Source organism: Rhea pennata, chromosome 6 (assembly GCF_028389875.1).
Source record: "Rhea pennata isolate bPtePen1 chromosome 6, bPtePen1.pri, whole genome shotgun sequence".
NCBI lineage: Eukaryota > Metazoa > Chordata > Aves > Rheiformes > Rheidae > Rhea > Rhea pennata.
The window spans coordinates 13,087,035-13,108,496 of NC_084668.1; the positions used below are offsets into that span (position 1 = coordinate 13,087,035).

The 21,462-nt window shown below is 44.0% G+C and overlaps 2 protein-coding genes across 3 annotated transcripts; one reads left to right on the forward strand and one right to left on the reverse strand.

The window, feature by feature from the left end:
• Positions 1-7,236: 7,236 nt before the first annotated feature.
• On the reverse strand, positions 7,237-15,914 carry TSN (translin). Its single transcript, XM_062578709.1, has 6 exons — positions 15,807-15,914; positions 15,638-15,731; positions 11,054-11,150; positions 10,086-10,201; positions 9,308-9,387; positions 7,237-8,940 (listed from the first exon to the last, which is right to left on the reverse strand). Exons 1-6 carry the CDS (start codon positions 15,870-15,872, stop codon positions 8,704-8,706), a joined length of 690 nt encoding a protein of 229 aa, XP_062434693.1. The 5' UTR covers positions 15,873-15,914; the 3' UTR covers positions 7,237-8,703.
• A 459-nt stretch (positions 15,915-16,373) lies between these two features.
• Positions 16,374-19,983, forward strand: NIFK (nucleolar protein interacting with the FHA domain of MKI67). 2 transcript variants are annotated; one of them, XM_062579263.1, is made up of 6 exons: positions 16,374-16,507; positions 16,586-16,711; positions 17,466-17,574; positions 18,295-18,506; positions 19,052-19,129; positions 19,786-19,983. In XM_062579263.1, the coding sequence occupies exons 1-6, from the start codon at positions 16,397-16,399 to the stop codon at positions 19,960-19,962; spliced, it is 813 nt and encodes a 270-aa protein (XP_062435247.1). In that variant the 5' UTR covers positions 16,374-16,396; the 3' UTR covers positions 19,963-19,983. The 2 variants fall into 2 exon arrangements, with proteins under 2 accessions (XP_062435247.1, XP_062435248.1); XM_062579264.1 differs by lacking the exon at positions 16,586-16,711.
• The last annotated feature ends 1,479 nt before the right edge of the window (positions 19,984-21,462 follow it).

Here is a 21,462-nt window from a genome sequence, read left to right on the forward strand (position 1 = left end):
TGCATTCTTTGGAACCCTGAACAAAATCCAGAAGCTAATCCTGCCAAAAGTGGGAGAAAGGTACAGCTACGCTTCTCTAATTATTAGTGGGCAATAACAGACTGGCAGAAACTCTTACGTGCTGGATGCAGTCCTGATGGGACAGGTCAGTGCCCAGCACGCCAGAAGCGAAGGCTGCGGCTGGGGCGCACCACTCCCCCTGTAAGGCCCACCCTCGCCCAGTTCCTCGGCGCAGAAGTTACTTGAAGCTGAACAATGGCAAAAAGGCAGAGAAGGTTTTAACCTTTTCAGCCTGACATTACCACTGACTGCAGCCTTGTGATTACAAGATCAGCTAAATGTCATGCTGCAACTTACACGGCAAAGGCCAGATTATAACTCCAGAGGCTAAATTAAAGGAGTCTGAATTTTGGACAGTGGATCTCGGAGAGCAATCCATAAATGTTTTTCTTTCAGATCCATGCAGTAAAGACAAAGCCAATCTATAATTATTTACTGCCAACAAAATGTTCCTGCTACAGGCATTCATTTTTACAGGAATATCCATGCAAGGAAACATATTAGTGTATTTGTCCAGAAATCACCTAACATTAAAAACCTACAAATTAAGGTAGAGGGGGGCTACCTCCGTGTAGGTAATTCCAGTCCTGCCAAGTCCCTTCCGACGCAATGCCCAAGCAGGCCTCCAAACCGCATCCAGTTCTTTGTCCTTCTACCACAGCTGCTGCTGCCTGTTATGCTACTCTGGATGCTGAGGCAGAAATCAACAGTGAAACATGTGCTTACAGACTATATTTTCCCTTTATCCACCCTGTCTAATGTTTTGCTGCTTTATTTTGTCCTTGAGGAAATTGGATTTTTTTGCATCATCTGGCGACTTTACATACATGTAGCCAAGGTGCATAGAAGCGTGTTCTGTTTTCAGCTGTGCCTTTTCTCTCATGGCACAGCGCACTCTGGTTGTACTTACAGCAGATAGCTTCCTTGCACAGATTTCTTCCGTCTTGCCTCCAAACTTAGCACTTACTTACAATATAAGATTTTTCCATTTCACTGATGTCATTAGTTTCACAGTTCTTTAATAAGGTACTGCTTTCCATGGCAGCCTTGTGAAGTCTTTAGCCACGCTGAACAACATAGCAAGCAGGTTCACTCTTTCATTGTCCTCTGGAAGGGACTTACAGAGAGCCCTGCTGTCAGCAGGGAGGAAGCACTCCTGCTACCACTGAAGGATTAACAAATTGCGTTGGTCAGATCTGTTTAGATCAGAACATTGCACCCAGAAAGTGTCTGATGGAATTAGACGCCTGCCTTACAGGTGTTTAGATAGCGCCACTTCATTTTCTAACACTCTGCAGTCAGTGGCCTGACTCTGAAAGTGATAGAATACAGAATATATTAAAAATGAAATATTTTCAGTAACTCAGTGAAAATGTGAGGCTGTGCACATATTCTCCCATCATTGGAGCAGCAAGATGGAGCTCATCTCACTGGCTCTGTCAGCCCCTACCACTGCAGCCACAAGGCCTCTTTGCAGACCTGGGAGACCTGAGGAAAGGAAGAGGCAGCTGTGTCCTCCCAGATGAGAGCTAGGCCCGTGCAGCACTTTTTCTGCTACTCCTTGAGACACCAACTTCTGGGGGGCTATTCAATGGATAATGAGATTCTTCAAGTCAAGGCTATTACAGAAAAAGAAAAAAAGCCTAAATAGGGGAATGAAAGAAGAGTGAAACCCAGTAGAAAGCACTGTCCTTAATCGTCTGCCCCAAGGAAAACTTGTGCTTGCCCTGTTGAGTGGAGTAGTGCAGGGAGCCAAATGCATTTGGATGGCAGCACACTGCTGAGCACCATCATGAATAATAGCTGGCGAAGGGCCCGTGGGGCAGTAGCTTGACTTTCTCAAGTGAACTGGAATTCCCTTCTGCTATCTAGTCAAGACAGGCACTGAACAGTCACTGAATAGCACATGGCTTTACTTTTATACTTCACTGTTCGTTTGTTTTTAAGTAAATTGATGCCTAAGAAGAGCAGCTGCTGGAGAAGGATGCTCTGATGCTCTTGTAACAGGTTGGCATCTAACAGCCTTGTTCACATAACACACAAAAAGCAACAACTTGCTGCAAGTTTTCTCTTCCATGACCAAAATGGTTCAGCTGCCGTCCCTTCATTGCCTCCAGTGGCGTTTATATTACAAGAAGACGTAAGTACAGTAAGCCTAATAGCTTCATTGTGATGAGTGGCTTCCACAGCCACACAACACAGCAGCTCCCAGAAAGTTTTCAAGTATTTTTCCAGTCCAGTGCAGGATTTTCTCTACAGCCATCAAAACCAGCCATGGTCTGTTTGAACAGTTACATCTTTAAATCAAGGTACCTTGAGTCACCCTGGCTGTTAAAAAGGGCTAGAGCAGAAAAGCCTCTTGTGTTTTATGTAGGAAGTCTGAATTTTAATATCAGTCTTGTGTTTGTGTAACTACTGAATTTTTCAGAATCAGAGTTTTTCTAGGTATCACAGGAAGCACCTGCCAGCCAGGTTCCTAGTAAACACAGCCTATTTCCTCTGAACCAGACAAACTCTCCCAAAAAGCAGGTCCATAAATAATCGCTTTGTGTTATATTATGAGCGGGACATGAACTTAGTGCTGTAGCCCTGTCCTAAAAAGCCTGCGGTCAGGGAACATAACAAGCTCTTTGATCCTGGACAGCCTGCTACAATAAGCAACAGACTGATTGTGGAACCTGTCAGACTGGACAGACATTATGTTTTGAATGGTATTTGTCTTTTATGTATCCGGTGTGTACTCAGCACCTCGCCTGCTTTTAAGTTACAGGTGTTGAAAGGGAGCATGAGCACAGAACAGTATTTCTGGCCCCGCGAGTGCTCGTGCTGTGGGGTGAGCTGGCATGGGAAGGGTGATGGGTGTTTCTCAGCACAATGAGCAACGCAATAGTTTTCCATGATCCCCAGGTATCTTTCTGAACTGGATGATCCCTCTCCTGGGAAGTGCCTGGTCTTTTGGTATCACAGGCACACATCTGACTTGGCAGCCCTGGAGATTAGTTGTGCTGTATTTTTCCATTTCTGATTAACAGATCTGGCACAATGCTATTATAACTTGTGATACTCAGGAATAGGGTCATCTACAGGCCAAGAAATTTATTTGTTCCAAACTGGCCTTCTCTATAATATTTTACACCTCTCTCAGAAGTCATAAATGATGACACAAATTATTTTTCAAGAATCCTTCCAACTGATCTTATCCTGCTAGTATAAGCAGGCCAGAAGGACATATCCTGTTTGGAAGTATCATGTTCGGAGAAAAAAAAGAGAAAGACTATCATCACTGATTTATCAAAATTCATAAACCAGCTTTAGGAGTCATTTAAGATCAGTCCTACTGGTGACTTACTAGGGAAAAAAAAGGAAAAAAAAGAAAAAAGAAAAAGAAAAGTCTTGTAGAGACCATGCAGTTTTGCAGTGATATTGAGAGAGATGGCCCTAGCACAGATAGAAGGGGTTGCTGCATCCCAATGGGATTCGCTCTACAGGAGGTGCCAGGAGTACACCCATGCGAGGTGAAGAGGCATCCAACTTGCATGGCTAGAAAATTCAGATCCAATTCTGGACAAAGATATGGAATCAGCACTTACAGGTGATCCTTTCGATAAGGCAGCGTCTAGTGCCAAATTTTGTCAGGTTTGCACTGTCAAAGCTACCTGGGCTAAATCCTCATGTACATGAATATCACCTTTTAGTCACCTTCTGTCACTACATTAGAATATGGCTGAGCCAAATGTCATACTGATCAGGCAGACAAAAGAACAGCGCCGTTTTCCATACATGCTGCTGCAGAATACGGATTTGACTGGAGACAGGTAGGGGTGATTAAGAAATCAAAAGATCTGCAAGTAACATGCACGGCACAGTTTTAAAACTTCTGGCAAGCCCCAAGGGCACTCATTAAATGAAAAAGGTAAGACATCTCCCTCAGGAAGTTGAAGGTGGTCCCATATCGGAGCCCCTTCTATAATATGAATGGAAAACTTGAGCAATAGGAACGCAGAAGGTCCCCATCAACAGAGGGTAAAGAATCTTAACAAGGAATCAAAAGCCAGACAGACCATCCTCTAGCACTGATCTCTGCTCAGCGACTGGCAAACAGTGACAAGGGAACAGTTACACAGTTGGAAGCAATTGAAAAGCTAGCATTAGCCTGTAGGACTGTAAGCAGGGATGAACATAACGATAATTTGCAGTTCTCCAGCTCAAGTCCCACTCCAGTGGTATCTCCTCCAGAATGGGCTTTGCATCTCTGAGGAAAGTCCTCAACTTTTCAGACAAGGAGCAGATTCCTCTTTGTTTCAAGAAAGCATTAGTTTTAGGACAATCATTTTCCCCTCACACAGGACAATCCTCCAGGCTTCCAAAGACAGGTAACCAGAACAATCCAGACGCTGCAACAGTTTGGAGTGTCAACAAACAGGCAGAGAAGCCAGCAGTGAGACACCTGTCTTCGTAATTCAAATTTGACCTACAAAACATGTTCAGGAGATACTACAATGTAGACAGGATCATTCTTTTCAAAATCAAACACTTGCTTAAGGACACACCATAAAATCAACAGTCTGGTCAGTTCTCTGAATAGCTCTTCAGTACCTTGTTACACTGCAGTGTCCATCAACAGACAGTACTTTAATGAGGGAAGGTGGACTACCGGTGAGTAACCAGCATCAGGAGCCGCACGCAGACCCCAGGAGTCATCCATGTTTACCTTCTGCTCTTGTTAATTGCCTTGGTGCATAATGACCTTCCCAGCTGAAAGGTGTGAGTGATGCTCTATAGCACAGGAGTCAGTGCCTTGCAGTAAAAGGAAGGCAAGTTATCTGCCCAGAACGAACACGCCTGGCAATCCTAACAGCACTGGAAGCAGTTAAATTATTACAAGAAAATCTGACAATTTACCAGGTAGTGTTACAACTCAGTGAACGCTTTAAGCTGGCACTGCCTGGAGAGAAAGGAGCCTCCCTCCACATACTGGCAGTGTGTGTGTGGCACTGTGCGGTGAACCAGACTGGGAACAAACCCGTCTGAAAAATAAAGATCATTTCAGCTAGATCAGTTCTTTGATGCAGTTCTCTGCACAAAGGCTTGTGCTGGCATCAGAAAGGGGCAGTCTGGAGGTGATAACATGTCCTTTAGCAGTGCCAGCTTAAAGAGCTCGCTGGAGTAGGGCTGCAGTTTATCAATTCTAGTAGACAGAGGCCAGTCAGACGAGCCTCAAAGTCTACACTGCATCCTGTGCTATGGAGCTCTATTCACCCCTATTTCCTGAATGGTTTCAGGTCAGCACTTCCATTGATCTGCAGCAATGGAACATACAGTGCTATAAATAAAGAACAGTTAATCAACTATTTAAGTGCCCTTTCTACTGAAGCAAAGAAAATGCACAGAAATGACGTCAAGATGGGGAGGGGAAAAAAAAACCAGAGTGAATACAAAGATGACCCAGAAGAGCGCTCCCAGGCACACACTTCAGGCTGAAGTGCTTCAGAGAGCAGCTGTGCTGGCCACTGAGTCAGACTTTCCAGCGCTCCTGCACTGACTCACTCCCCTCCCAGCCACCAGCACATGCTGCACAGACCATTCAATACCAAGCAGGAGTCATTTGTTCAGAGGTTCAAATGCATCTACTCGCCATGAGCAACTCTCACTCCACAAAGCTTCTGCAGTCTTTAGAGCCCTGTCTCTCATCCCTGGCTAACCTGCTTCAGCTACTCCTGGGAAGAAGTCAGAACAGACACGTGCTTCCCCTACTTGAGTCTTTCTGGGACTTTCCTTTTTATCTCTGCTTCCAGCTCTGGGACAGAAATACATGTTATTATTTAGGACCAGAGTAATATGTGGTTCCACAACCAAGGCCATGAGGTACCACAGGCCATCTCTGTCCAGAAGAAGCTGCAAAAAGAAAGATGTGTTTTCTCAGCTTTCCCTGCTGTAACTTACAGAGAAAGTTTGGTGCTCCCTTTTCCCTTCCCCAGACCTGACTTTGGAAAATAACATACAGCCTTTCTCTTGTGAATAATGCTTTTCCAAAGGAATATGCTAGGCTATCCCAAAACTTAGAAACAAGAAGGAAGAAGGTCTTTGCTAAACAACATCCAGGAACACAATACTGGAATGTATCCTCAAGCACTTGTTCTTCACAGAGCTTTGGACAGAAGGATGCCACAACTTGTGGACCTCCCAGGTAAGACTTGCTCTTCCAGTTGGTCCTCCCATGGTAGCCGCACCTCTACATATGTGGTGCAGCACTGTTATCTCTTGCAAGCTCTGCAAAACCACATCAGATGCAACAGTTGGCAGGTCTAGGATCCCCTGAAAAGCTGCATTTGGCACACGGGATCCCATGACCCAGTGCAACTGGAACACCTGGGACAAAAGCTGGCCCAAAGCCACAGCAGATGTCTTCCCTGAAACCAGAGACCTGCCCTGCCAGATGGCCCGACCTCCCAGTCCTGCATGCCAGGAGCCCTCTAACCTGAGATGTGAAACAGATGCTCAGGAAACCTCTACCTAATTCCCCTCTCCCACACATTTCCTTGTGACCTTGGCCAGTGAGGCCATGTCTAGGAGCCTTCAAGTGTTGCTTCATGAGTCTCTACTTCGGCAGTAAAATGGGTTAACGTTCCCTCCTCCTTCCCACCTCCACTGGGTACAAGTGAAAAAGAGGCAAATAATGACACAGGGTAAGAACAAAGAGCTATTTTTAAAGCTGGCCTCACCAGCAGTTACACCCTCATTTTCTTCAGCTGTGAAAAGAGGGTATTAGTATCTCCCTGTGTTATGTGACACAAGATAGTAAGGACAAACAAGAAATTGTACGAGATGCTCAGATGTCAGCAGAGCTATCTGCCGATCTCTGAAGATGAACCTTGCCACATCTTGGATGTGGTAATAATAAGCTCTCCTCCAAAGCTATTCTCTTTAACTTGGTAAAATAAGTCAAAATTAAAAAAAAAAAAAAAAAACTTAAAAAAATTCTGTGAAATCTGTTTGCAACTTGATTTATGCTCCAGTTGCCAGCTGATGCAAGTGCTCCATTTACCAGTTTCTAAGTGAGGAAATACATTATAATCCAAATACAGTTGAGGACTGAATTTGAACTATGGTATTTCAAATTAGGCTCCCAGGGAGGAAAACAAATAACAACAACAAATAATCAGATGACAGGCAGAGTTACCAAATGGCCAAAACCACAGAACAGTTTTTATTGGCCAAAGTAACCAAGAAACCATTTTCTTCTAATAAAAAAATACTAACTGGAACAATGGGAAATCTTTGCCAACAAAATGAAACACAAACCCAACATAACTTTGATTGTTCGTATTCATCTTTTAGAAATATTCCTCCTCCTTAAGTTAGTTTTTCTTCTTAACCCTATGGGACCACCAAGTGGTAAAAGAGTGGGAAAATTCAAAACCAAAGTCATTTAGGACACAAGAACAAACACACTGAGTGGGAGATATGAGTCTGTCCTTTTACACAGAGGAAAGAGTCTGTTGGTGTTTGGAAAAAATATTACATGCAAACTATCTAAAACTAAGTTTCCAATTTTCTGAAGATACAAACATTTTATTACATGAACTATTTTTTTTTAAATCCTAGGAAACAGGTGAAATTGTGGTCTATTTAGGTTTTCAGAACTCAAACACTACCTGCAGTTTATCAGTTAACACTTTTCTATTTGGAAACTTTGGTAGTCCAAAATAAATTGGTTACACAGAGTTCTCAAGGTAAATTGATCATTCTGAAATTCAACATTTACTCATGTCAGTAAAACAAATGCCAACCAGTGAAACAGATGTTTGAGAAAACCCTGCTCTCCCTGGTAACAGAACTCTCATTCAAAAGGTAGAACGACGAGGAAGAGAGAGAGAGAGAGAGAGAGAGAGAGAGAGAGAGAGAGAGAGGTGTTTGGTGTGTGTGTGTGGGTGTGTGTGTGTGTGTTTTTATATATATATATATATATATATATTCACACACACACATATATATATGCATGTTTGGGTGTAGTATGCCAGCTCCAATGGAGAAAAATCTCAGGAATTTGCTCACTAATTTCTCAAATAACAGGTTTTTGATACATTAACTGAAACCACTTAAAAAGATCTAGGTAATAAACAGCTATGTAAATCTCTTCCATTCAACTTATTAAAGTAGGTGAAATTTAAGAAAAAAGGCAAAAAATCACTGTTCTAAGAAAATGTACAGGTATTTTACACACTGTGTTTCTTAAAATATCACATGTATCTTTAAAGATGTGTGAGCAGAAATAGCTGAAGCACATCACTGCCAAAGCAGTGAGGCAGCACTACGGAACTAATTTCAGTTTATGAGAGTTTATGAGAGTTTATGAGAATTTCAGTTTATGAGAGTTACTGACAGCTATTGCTGCTGTGCACAGAACTGCAATGTGTGTTTTGAAAGAGGAGTTTCACTAGGAACAGAGAGCCTGTTGCCCTAACCTAGGCATGATTTTACAAAACATTGAGATCTAACACCCGTACTACACATTTTGTAAGAAAATAGAGAGCAGCTTTCAGCTGCAGTTCTTCTAAACTACTGCAGGAGGGCTTTGCTAACATGCCTCCTAAATTGGCAACCATCTGAGGTAATCAATGATGCCATTAAAATGAGCATCCTTCACTTCTCGCCACCAGCACCACTTGTTGCCTCCTTATTGAGTCCTCTGATCGACAAGTCATAAACCACTTCCTCGATTTTCTTGACATCGTACTTCAGGCCATCATAACGTTTCCTCAGGGAGTCATTTTTCAGGTTGAGGAGACGGAAGCCAGAATCCAACTCGTTGATAAAAGTTGAGATGCGGAGAGGGCGAGAATAGTCACCAGCTGTGACACTGTTCACTGCCAGTCTGGCCTACAAGAGGAAGACGTACAGGACAGCACGGGAGATCATCAGCAGAGGAATCAAATCACATCAGTATTCCCATCAGTTACTTTACAAAATGAAGCAGTATTATCCCAGGCAGTCAGGCTGATTATACTCAGATCTACCTTTTTGTTCACCAGAGCCCTGGATTTGCAGTGAAGTGACTGGTTTAAATCTTAAAATATCAGTGAGGAATGAGTGTAACATCACAGAAGGGCAAAGGTAGTTTGCCAGAAGTTCAGACCAAAGCACAACACACCATACGAAGGAACAACTTTAGAAAATTAGAAAATAAACTACCTGTTATTTATTTAGATCAGTTTCATCCAAATATAGGCATAAAAAGCTTCCTTACCAGCTCACTAGCAAGAGTTAATACACCAGAAAGATAGTCTTCTATGTCCAGATGAAAGCCCCTCTCTCGATCAGCTTCAACTAAGATAAAAAACAGAGTAGTAATCGAGACTGATACTGAACATGATCAAAAACAGCAAGTTGAAATTGCATTTGTTTACTGTAACTAATTTGAAGCATCAAATTTATGAAATACTATTACAAAATAAAAGTCAGCCATTTCCTGTATGTGATGTAATTACTGCTTCTTCTCAGCATTTTGATGGAACATCTGATACATCCTCAGTTGGACACAAAATAGGTTATAACTGATCCAAGAGAATAACTGAATTTCCATTAATATACAGCAGAGAGGCCTGAAATCCTTTAAAAAAAATTTACTGGTTTTTTTTTTTTCAAATTCTTTGCTTTCAGAAGACAGTTCTCTTAAAACACGAAAATTAGACCTCTTTTTCCCACCTGTTTACACTGGAAAAAAAACAAAAACAAAAACGTGAGAGCTGTCACCTTCACATTATTCTTTTGGAAGATTTAGCAATTTGAATAAATAATCTTCATTCATGAAGAACTTTGACAATATTTTTGTTCATATTATGTTTTCTGATTCCCACCTTCTAAAACATGTTTTTGTTATTATTATATAATGAAATCAAATATCAGATAAATTTTATAAACTATTTCTTGGGAAGAGATAAAGTTCTGCTATTTCCCTGCACCTTGCAGTGACAACATCTAAAAGCTTTGCAAGCTTTTTCCTTTGAATTACAAAATTAACTTACTCCCAAGTATTTCTCCAACAGCTTCTCGGGTCACTAATGTTTCTGTCTCCAAGTAGACAACGAACGCTGCCAGGAACACCAAGCGCTGTAGCACAAACCTCCAGTGCTCATGAAATCTGTTGAAGAAAACACCGAGTCAAGGTAAAAATAAGTAATATCTGTTACTGGAGATTTAAGCCAACAGCATTTTAAATATCTACAGCACACACTACATTTTGTACCTTTACTTTACACATAGTACCTTGCAATCTTTGCAGCTTATCAAAGCCACACCAGCTTTCCTCTTAAAATCATTTCCTTGGTGCTCCAAAACTTCAGCCCCTAGGATATTACGTTAAAGTAGCATTTGCTTGCTTCTCACAGACACATACCCAGTTCCTTGAGTTTCTCAGGTCGTCATGCCCACAAAACTAGACGATCAGCACCTTCCCTCCCATCTCCTGCCAGCAGATTCTAGCTGACAGGATTCTCATTCTTTGAAATGTTCCTGCTAGACACTGTCCCCTCCTGGCAGCAAGCAAAATACAGAGATGACAACTTCATTTAGAATCCACAGTATCAAACAGCCACTTGACAGATTTAGGGCTCTCTTTTCAGAAATACTCAAATCCTAACCACTTAATTGAAATTAATGGAACGTTAGAATGCCCTGCTCTCAGAAACAAGAGCTGCTCCAATAGAACACCAATATCTTAAAGTTTAATTTCACTTTGTTAATGTTCTAGGAAAATAATTAAATACTAGATATTTTTAGTTGAAAACTTTTTATAAAGAGTTTGAGCAAAAACATTTTCAAAGTGTGCTGATAAAAAGTCACACTTTTCTACCATTGGTTACTCTTTGGAACAGAAAGGCCCATGTTTTTTGAACACTGGGCCCATAACCCTTTAAATCACTCTTCCAAAGTTATGCCACCTATGGCCCGGCAAATCTCAGACCCATGCCTGGCTGTGTGTGATTCTGCACACCTGTAATACTGATCAGCAGGAAACTTGGTCTTCAGAGATGCCAGCTGTGTTCTTACTGTCCCAAAGTGTTCACGAGCCTTCTGACATTTCTTTGGTACTGGAAAAGAAGCAGCACAACATTCAGTGTTTGACAAATAGGATTTTGTAACCAAAGCTATGAGTTTTCCAATGAAGATTGCACTATCGATCCTCCTCTGAACACTAGACTGCCTTTTGTCCCAGGCTGACTTATTGACATACAGTCTTAGTGGCATTCACAGTAACACCACGAGTCACTGGTAAACGAAAAATGCTCTGGAGTTTTGGGCTGTCTAATCTGCATTTGCCCTTATCCTTGAACTTGAGACATGATGCCCCAGTGTTATTTAAGAATCATTGCTATATGTACGGATCAGGCTACAAATCAGCAAAAATGAAGGGGAAATTACAAACAGGGATGCAGAAAGGCTGCAAAGGGCACTGAGTGCAAGGTCAGACAGGGTATATCCGATGTAACAGCGCAGTGATTTTGAAGCTACAGTCTGCAGGTGTCTGCAGGGGCTGTGAAAAGTAACTACAAGAAGCAGGTGCAGGGTTAGCAGACCTTGACTTACTACACAGAGCAGATGCCTTCCCCGGTAAATGTTCAAGGGCCTGTAAACATAAAACAATTGAGAACTATGGCAATAGATAACAGGGTGCAAGGAAAGGACTCAACAAAAGTAGTAACATGATTAAAGCAAAATGCTACAAAGCCACTCACACAGCAGCATTCTGGAGTGGCAAAGGGCTATTACGTATGGCACCCACAGAAGGAAGGAGGCAGCAGAGATCAGGGCACAAGCTGATGGAAAACAGTGTTTAGAGTCTTAGCTGTGTGGATGCAGTAAAGAGAACGGGAGAACTGGTTGGGTTTTAGGTGTTACAAAGAGAGAGAAAGGACGTTCTAGAGACAGCTCTGCTGCAGCAGTCCCGAAGAGACAAAAGCAATGGCCAGACCACAGGCAACAGGACAGCACTGTGCACAGCAATCACTCCCCGTGAAAGCACACACAAAAGCGCCACCACCGCACACCTTCTGCAGTCAAACAAAAAGTAACTTTTTTTTCTCTGTTTTAAAGCCTCATAACATTTTTTTTACTAACAGACAGAGTTAGGTTACATGAGGTGTAACATCCCTCCGAGAAGCTATGTCTTAGTCTCCCTTCCAAGTAATATGTTTGAAAGAACTGAGTTTTTGCTGTTCATTTTATGTTAAACTCTTGTAGAGAAACAGTCCTGCCTGTTTAGGTACCGCCCACTGCCACCTCCTGTTTGCTAACAGGAATTACAGCCCCGCTGTAGCCGCAGCACCACAGCTTGCCAGAACTAATCAAATCAGTACTTTTAACTGCAGCCTTCTCAGAAATCCTGGTCACAACCCAACAAAAGGCAGGTAGTCAACATAACAGCATCTTCACCATCTTGAAGTATGCAAGCTATGGTTGTTCAGACAAGAACCATATAAACTAAATAATACGGAAGCCATCGTGGATGACTTCCATCAAACGACTCCTGCCACCAGTCACTTTTTAAGCATTTGTCTAAAAACTTGTTTTGACTAGTCAAATATCACCTCAAAATAAAAGAAAAGGGGTTTCTAAATGAAAGTTTCAGAAGATGAAAATGCTTCATATGGCAGCAAGAGTGAAAGAGATTCAGAGAGCTCACTGGGAATTGCCTTCTGAACACGGTCCTCAAACTATTAAGCTGTCATATGGCAATTGGGGACAGAGTAAGGAGCACATCTGCACCGTGGCTTCTGTCAAAGGAATCTGTGACAGAAAAGCAGTCTTTACTGTAAAGTTGCAGACAACAACGCCAAGGGCGGCTGTGTATAACAGGTGTTGTTGTCTGCAACTTGTTATACACAGCCGCCCTTGTGTATCTTTGCAAATCATCACTGATGTTTTGCTAAAGTTAACACAATGTATTTCATAAGCGAAGAGTAACGTCTACCGCTGAGTGCATGCAGAGAGGCAGTCACTGTGAAATAGCTGTTGTACGCATGGAGGTGGTTGCCCCGCAGTAAAAGAAGTTAGATGGAAAAGTCAATGGAAACAGGGTTAGCCTAGAGGTATTTTAAGTCCCTAGAGAACAAAGAAAAGCCATTATGCAATACGATCTTTTTAATATCACTCTCTGATACAGCAAAATGTCCTCTATCAAACTGCCAGCTATCTCGTAGTTCTATTAAGAGAGCTCAAGCTGTCTCTTACCCCTCTCTTTGGTAGGATGGAGAGCTCAGCCTGTTCTAAATCCCTTAACCATTCTCACTGGCTCTCCAATGCCTCCTTGATTTTTCATTGCTCTACCTCAATTACTGATGAAATTATTGCTGCAAGAATTAATCACAAAGGACAAAATAGTAAGCTACCACAGGAGGACAGTAGTATCCCACTTACGCTGCCACAAGGGAGGAGGCACAGTAAGGTATACAATTTCTTTTGGCAACAGCACCAGCTTAAACTATTCATGGAAATACAGCTGCAATGACCAAGAATCATGATTTACTCTTCTGTCACCTGTGCACTATTAATAACTGTATCAATAGTTTTTCTTACATCTTGGAATAAATAAATACAAGGGTGTACAAAACTTGATGCTGCAAAATTTAACAGCGTTGCAACGAATATTCCCCTCTGTCATAGTTTTAAGAATCATCATTATCCTTTTCTGACCTATCAAAAAATAATCACATGGGTTCTGCACCATTCTACCTTCTTAATGAAAATATTGTACTAAGCCAGTGGACAAAATGTCATACTAAGCCAAACAGACATTTAAATGCACTACATTATAGCACTACTACCATTATCAGGTAAAAGTGTAGTCTAAATATACATCATCTAACAAATGCTAGTTTTCCCCATAAAGATCCTTGTGTTAATTGATACTAAATTAAATTACTCTGCTATCAACCTCTATCAGTCAAAATCTTTATTGACTTCTGTTACTTTGCTTGAAATTGATGTCAAACTGACAGGCTGATTATCATATGTTAATTCCAAGCCCATTAGAGCTGCATTCATTATCTTTGATAGTGCAAAATTATGAGCTGAGCATTCTTCTTTTTGTTATTTAAACTATTCCACATGTCTGTTCCCAGACTCTGCAAGAATCAGGACTAGTTCTTAGAATAATAAAAAAGAAAAATCAACATACACCGTGGCAGATAGAGCTCTCTACTATTACGTACTAGAAAAAAACCCTCTGAAAATGATACCCATGCAAAATGCTTGTCACGTTCATGATCTTACTTAGCTTGGGAAACCAGAGCATATTTGTCTAAATTAGCAGCTCTAATTTTAAGCACTGGTAGATTTCCTAAGCAGCTGGAAGCTATACTTGCCAGTGGAGGTCAAGCCTCATATGTTGTACACTGCTAAACCCACACTTAGTGGTTACCAAATATGAGACTAGACAAATTCCGGGCCTCCAGCTCAAGCACAAAAGTACTGGTGAGTGTCATCAGGCTGACAACAAGCAGTCAACACTAGTCAACAAAACAAGAACTGATGAGAGTTTTCTTTCTTTTATTCACCTTCTCATGGTGGCCTGTCAGATTTTTTTCTCTCCCCAAGTCCCTCTCAAGCGTTTCCAGAAAACCAGAAAAGCTATTTCTCCACAGCAGTTCACTGACATGACTGAATAGCTTTTAAATCACACACTTAAATGAGAAACCTGCTTATTCCAGCAGCTTCAGCTGTGACTCTATAAATAGGGGGGACGAGGAGAGTACATTCAACATCCAAGTCTGTAGCTATATTTTCCAAAAATTTTTGGCTCAAAAGTAAGGGACTAGGCTAGCTCCAACTTCAACCTAAAAAATGACAGCACAATTCCAGTAGTCACCAAGCATACACCAAGGACTCCTCTTGCTTTACCAGCCTTTGTAATTTTCCTTCGTGTTTTGGGGCTCAGGTATTAATTTAAAGCAGAACTTCACATACACATGTACATGCATGCTCACATACACACAGCAAACCTAATGCACACCAAACTGAAGATTCCCACGTGATCCTGCTCATGCCCTAGAGCATCACAGGTTTTTGGAGGGGCGGGGGGGGGGGGGATTGAGCAGGGGGCTACAGATACAGAGGCCCATCAGGTTATATTACAATTAGCAGGATATAAAAATCTCCATGCATGCCAATTAGAGGAAAATATGTAAGTCAATTCACCAACCCAGAAAGCGTAGCAATGACATACTTTTGAGATGGCAGAATTTCGGGGGTAGAGGGGAAAGGGGAAGTAAAAGGGGGAGGAATGCTGTTGCCCGAGGCCGAGTGGCAGCTTTTCTGCTCACATTGACCCTTCCCCGTGCATCGCCCACAGCGGCCTCTGAGCACCCCACACTGGAAGGCGCCTCAGCAGCGCCTAGAGGCCACTGGGAGCCGAGAAAGCGCGGCCCTGCCGGCGCGGAAAGCCGCGCTCCCCGGGGCCCGCCGGGCTCACTCCCGGGAAAGGAGACGCCCACGGGCCGGCGCTCCCCCGGATCTGCTCTCTCCCCAGCGCCGTCACCGCGCTGCAGCAACGCGGCCGCCGCGGCCCCGCCGCACGTACTGTCCTGGAAGCCGGCGCCCTGGTGGACGCCCTGCAGCAGCGTGAGGATCTCGCGAGCCGTCTGCTCCAGCGTCTGCACCACCTTCCGGATCTCCTGCGGACAAGGGTGCCGTGAGCGGAGGGGAGGCAGCGCCGCCCGCCCGCCCGGCCCGCCCGGCCCCGCGCCCACCTCGCGGATGTCCTGGTCGGCGGTGAGGACGCCCTGCAGCGCGATGAACATGTCGCTCACCGACATGATGCCGCCCGGCCGCGCCGCCGCCGGCTCCCGCCTCAGGGGCCTCCCGCGCTGCCGGCGCCGCGCCGGGGCCTCCCGCGCTGCCGGCGCGGGGCTGCCCCGCTCGGCGCCCGACGGCGCCGCGCCGGGCTGCCCCGCTCGGCGCCTGACGGCAGCTCGGGGCCCTGCGGGGCTGGCGCCACCGCGGGGCGGGGATCAGCCTCAGGGCGTCACCGGGGGGCCCCGCGCGCGGGGCGGGCAGAGCAGGAGGGCACCTCGCGGGACGCCGCTGCCTTCCCGCGCGAGGGGCCAGGCGGCTCCGCGGCGAGCCCGGCCCCGCCGCCGCCCGCGGGATGGCGCCGCCCGCCCGCTCGGCCCCGCGGCGCGGGGGCCCCCGCGGCTCCGCGCCGGGTTGCCAGGCGACGCCGCGCGGGAACGCTTCGCCGCGCCGTTGCTAGGAGGCGGTGCGCGCGGCCGCTGCCGCAGCGCGCACGCGCGGCGCCAGTGACGCGTTTCCGGCGGCGGCCGCGTGAGGCGATCGCGAGATGGCGGCGGCCGAGGCGGTGGCGGCGGCGCCGCTCTTGGCGCTGGAGCCGCGGCTGCAGCGCGAGTTCCAGGAGCAGGTGCAGCGGGTGCGGCAGAGCCGGGCGGCCAAGGTGAGCGGGGCGGGCGGGCGGGCCGCGGGGCCGGCGGGGCGCGGCGCGGCGCTGACGCGGCCTGCTGTGCGCCCGCAGGAGCGGCTGACGGCGGGGACCGTGTACGTGGGGCACGTCCCGCGGGGGCTGGGCGAGCCCCAGCTCCGCGAGTACTTCGGCCAGTTCGGGACCGTCACGCGGCTGCGGCTCTCCAGGAGCAAGAAGGTAAAGCGGCGCCGCGGCCCCGCCTCCCTCGCCGAGGGAGCGCGAGTCCCCGTGCCCGGGGCGCTGAGCGCTCGGTTTCCCGGCTCGCCGCCCTCGCTACCCCTCTCCTCCTCGTCCCTCCTCTTCCCAAGAGCTGTTAACGTGAGTTCAGCTTTCCCTTTCGGCTCCCCGGCTGCTACTGCTTGTGAAGTGCCTGAGCTACAGAGCCTTAAATCTGTTAGGGCGCCGAGACTTCTCGCTTACGGAAACTTCGGACTAGGATAACGAGCAAAACTAACTATTCTCGTAAGGTCTTTAAGCAGCTCACGCGTTGTTGACCCTCTCGCTGCTCGTCTGACTTTGGTGTGCAACATGTGGAAAGCTTCGTTGCAGTTTCAAGAGTGGTCAGAAGGGGAGCCCACGCTTTGTTTCTTGTCCTAAGAACACTTCTGAAATGAATTTGAAGCTGATAGGCAGCATGTGAGGGATGATGGTCCTACAAATGAAACAATAAATGCAGCGTAGGGTTTTTTTTGTATGTATAAAAATAGGGTGTTGGTGAGTGGTTTGTTTCATGCAGATACGTATTTACAAACACTGTCTAGGACTAAGTTTGGTGTTTTTCATGAATTTGTTGAACTCTCTGAAGTTATAGTTGTTATAGTTATTACAGTTGTTTAGCTGAAAGTAGGCTTTCTGAAACATAAAAGAACTTCATTTAGTTCTTCAGTTAGATATCTAAGCATCATTTCAGAGTTCCTTCTATTGCTTTCAGACTGGAGGTAGTAAAGGCTATGGATTTATTGAGTTTGAATCGGATGATGTGGCAAAGATTGTTGCAGACACAATGAACAACTACCTGTTTTGTGAAAGACTTCTGAAGTGTAAGTATAACTCAAAGTTTAAATTGCCTAATGTGCAAAGGAAACTCATACTTACTTGTGTTATTTTTTGGATTATCTGAAGATTCTTTTATCTTTACGAAGCTTCATCCCAAGAGAATTTTCTTGTGAGGGAGCTTTTCTTGCTTTTCTTTGTGTGTAAAGAGTATCACCAGCAACCTTTTATTCACTACTACTTTCTTCCTTCTCTAGAATAATATTTATTTTATAATAGCACTATACAAAATTTTAATGAAGAGAGATGTTTGCTGTAGAACAAATCCAATTCCTTTGGATTCTTTTTAATGGATATTCTTTTTAATTTATAACTCTGTTGCAGCTGCTCTATATGCAATCAAATACCAGAAGCTTTTTTTGTTAAAAGGGTAATGAAATGAGCAAATTTCTCGGACACAGTGATGCTAAAACTTGCTTTGTAAAGCAATGGGAGCTGTATATGCTTACCAACTTGAGAAAATCAGGTTTGTCTTTTGACTGGTTTCTGAATGAATCTGATTTTTTTTTTTTCCCTTCCATCCACTCTTTACCAGTACTGTCACCAATAGGTATTCAGTTACTTTCCAGTCTTTGAGATGGTAAAATGCTGTAATAATGCTTTGCTGTAGCAATGGATAATGCTTTAACAAGAACTGAATAGTGTTATGTATGTTTGGTGAGAAGAGTAGCGTAGCTCTAATGTGATGTAACATGCCTTTGTCACAGGTCAGTTCATACCTCCTGAAAGGGTTCATGAAAACCTCTTCAAAGGCTGTGACAGAAAGTTTCAGAAGCCTTCGCAGCCAGCAGTCAAGCGGTACAATAAGATACGTTCTGTCAGCGAGAAGGCAAAGATGGCAAAGCGACTGCTGCGGAAGGAGAAACTTTTACGGAAGAGGCTGGCTGAAAAGGGGCTTGATTATGACTTCCCAGGATTTGTAAGTTTGAGATTGTTTTAATGAGTATTTAAGCAAAGCTTGTTTTCTAAGGACTTGCTAAATACTGGAAAAATAATGTAGTTTATGCTAACTAATGTAAGAGTTGTAGCTGGCTGGAGCAGTGGGGAGACCTGCTTGCATTAAGGACTGTATAGAAACTCTTGGAAATTACAGCATAGTGTTGCTGGGTTGTACTCTATGTACACGTGGGTTCAGTTTTAGAGAAGTACCTTGACTGTGCTGATCAAGCATGTTGCTCACTTACAGAGAGCCTGGAGACAGTGACCTGTGTTTTAGGCAACAATGTTTTTCTTTGTTGTGTTTTTCAAAATGCGTAGTGGCAGCTTTTCATATGTTGCTACCAATGTTTTTGTTCAAACCAGATCACCTCTGTAGCAGTATAGGCTATTGTTATTAATTCAAACAAATTGCCGAAGCAAAGACTTTATGATTGTGAAGTCAAGAAGCCTACTGACTGTTAGGTGACACTGTGCCTGCACGTGAGGAAGTCTGTGGGCTTTCACCTGATCTGTCTTGCTTCCTAGGCTGCGCAAAAGCTTCACCTAAAGAAAAAGAAAGCTAAAAAATCCAAGCCAAAGATGAATGTTTCTTTGAACAGCCAGGTAAGACTGAGCAGCTCTTGTTAATTTCATTGCATGGAAACCGGGACGTTATTTTCCTTTGAGAGTTGTCTGTAGCACTGTAACAGCTGCCTTGAGGTGTGTTAATACATTTAAATGGAAGACAGTGCTTGAATCCACTTAGGTTCCTTGTCTTTTTATCACTGACTGTATCTGCAATAGTTGGGACAGGATTTGTTGTGAAGAAGACGGCTGTCTCTGTGGACTTGTACGTTAGGTCAGCTGAGTTCCAGGAATTTACTGAGAAGTTGGGATGCTTCGGCTGTGCTGTAGGCTTGAATATGGCATTTCTGTATGCCAATCTGAAGCATATTTAGAAGGCTTTTTGACTCTTTTCCTCTTTGCTTTCTTAGTGCCTTGAGGCAGAAGTTATAAGACTTAGAAAATCATTGCACTTAATAGCATTTTAGAAAGTATGACTTAATTTGTGTTTGTTCTGTGACTTTGCCTTTGACTTTTAGTCTGAAGAATACTGTGTAGAAAAATAGGTATTCAGTTACAAAACTGAACAAATTTCCTTTTAAATGTGGAAGTTCTGACTGAGAGCTGGGCTGAGGTGTCTTGTGATACCAGACAGGTGGGGACAACTTTCTCTGGCAGATGCGCTGTAGTAAATTCTGGTTTTCTGATCTCTTTAGGATCCTACTCCAGTCTGTACTCCTACAGTGCTTGAGCGCCGGAAAGCTCACGAGGCAGATGATGACACAGAGGACAATGAAATAACTGTCCGACTGCCCCCCAACAGTGTTGATAATGCTGTGCAGAGACCAAAAAAACAGCCAAGAAAAAAAACAAACCTGAAGAAACAGAAATAAAGTTTTAATGTCTATAGCTAAGTTTTTCCTCAATTCAGAATCTCGTGAAGTGGAGCTACTAGAGGTTCTGCTGACCTGTCTCAGTCCATCTTGCTGGGCTGTGGTTTCAATCTTTCTTGTATGAGGAGTTTATTCACCAGTTGTTCCCCTCCTGTTTAGCTATCAGGGCCGGCGCGGATTTTCTTGACTTTACCCTCACCAGTGCCAGTGTTCTGACATGCCTGTTGTGACCTTCAGTTAATTCTGTAACTTCCTCATCTCTAGGGCTCACTGCTTTGCAAGATGTGAGGCTGTTCAGGACCTGCTGATGGGGCTGTGTTTTATACTAAAAATTAACAACAGTACATAAAAAGTTTTTTTTTTAGTCCTTTTAAATTATGTTTTAGTAGTGGTTCTTTTGTTTAACTGAATAGCTGGTTATATGTGAATTCTCACACAGATAGAGGGGGAGTTTTTTTGTTTTTTTTTTTTTTTTTTTTTTTTTTCCCTCCAAGGAAGACATACCTTGATTTATTTTCTGTTTGTGGTAAGTCAGGATCTGCCAGTACTGTCCTGGGCAGAGGCAGAATACCACACTGCCTGAAAAATGCACTGGCATTCATCCCTGCTTTCAACAATGCCTGGGCAGCTCAGCCTTTGCTAGGACTTAAAAGGGATTGAGACTAGGAAGGTGTTGAGAAGAGAGAGGAAGATGGCTGAGGTCAGTCACTTATATTCAAGATCCAAATTTATTTCCCAAAGCTGGCAAAAATACTTTGTTTGATAGCATATCCTGCTATTGAGGGAGCAGAGTAGGTTTATTCTGTTGACAAGTGACTTAGCTGGAGTCATGGCTGCCCTTTGGTTCTTCACACGTTTCTGTAAAATGCATTTCTCTCAGCAGAAGCCCCAGGCTTGCACCTGCTGACATACTGCTCTACCTCTGGGCTGATAACTTGCTAATTCTCTGGCAGTTTGTGTGCCATAAACTTGCTGTTGTCTGAGTCAGAAAACTTATAAGGAATTTGAACTAAAGATGGGTGGATTTAAAATCCATTACTTATTTACCATCTCCTGTAAGTGTCCTGCAAGGCTGCCAAGTGTGGCTGCCTTTTGAGGGACTTTTTGCAGGGCTGTGGAGAGGAGCAAATGATGGCAGCAGTTTTACGTGCAACTACTCTCAGACTGTGCAAAGTTCTCTGTTAATGTGAGAAGATGCATCAGTGCTCAGAGCAGCCTGGGTTTTATCAGCATTTCTGTTGTCCTTTAGGACATCTTATCCCTGTATCTTAGTTTCACAGCCCCTGTAGAAAAAGGGTAACTTATGCTTCAGGAGGTGACAAGCACATCCCAATATCGTAATAAGCTTCTGTTCCCTGGGTAAATGAAGTAGGATGGAAAGGCAGGTTTCTGTCACTGGTAGTACAAGATCAGAGAGCTAAGTGTGGTTATTTATTGTGTAGCAAGATTTATTCTTGTTCCAAATTCATCTGTCATAGCTGACTCAACTCTTAAAGCTGA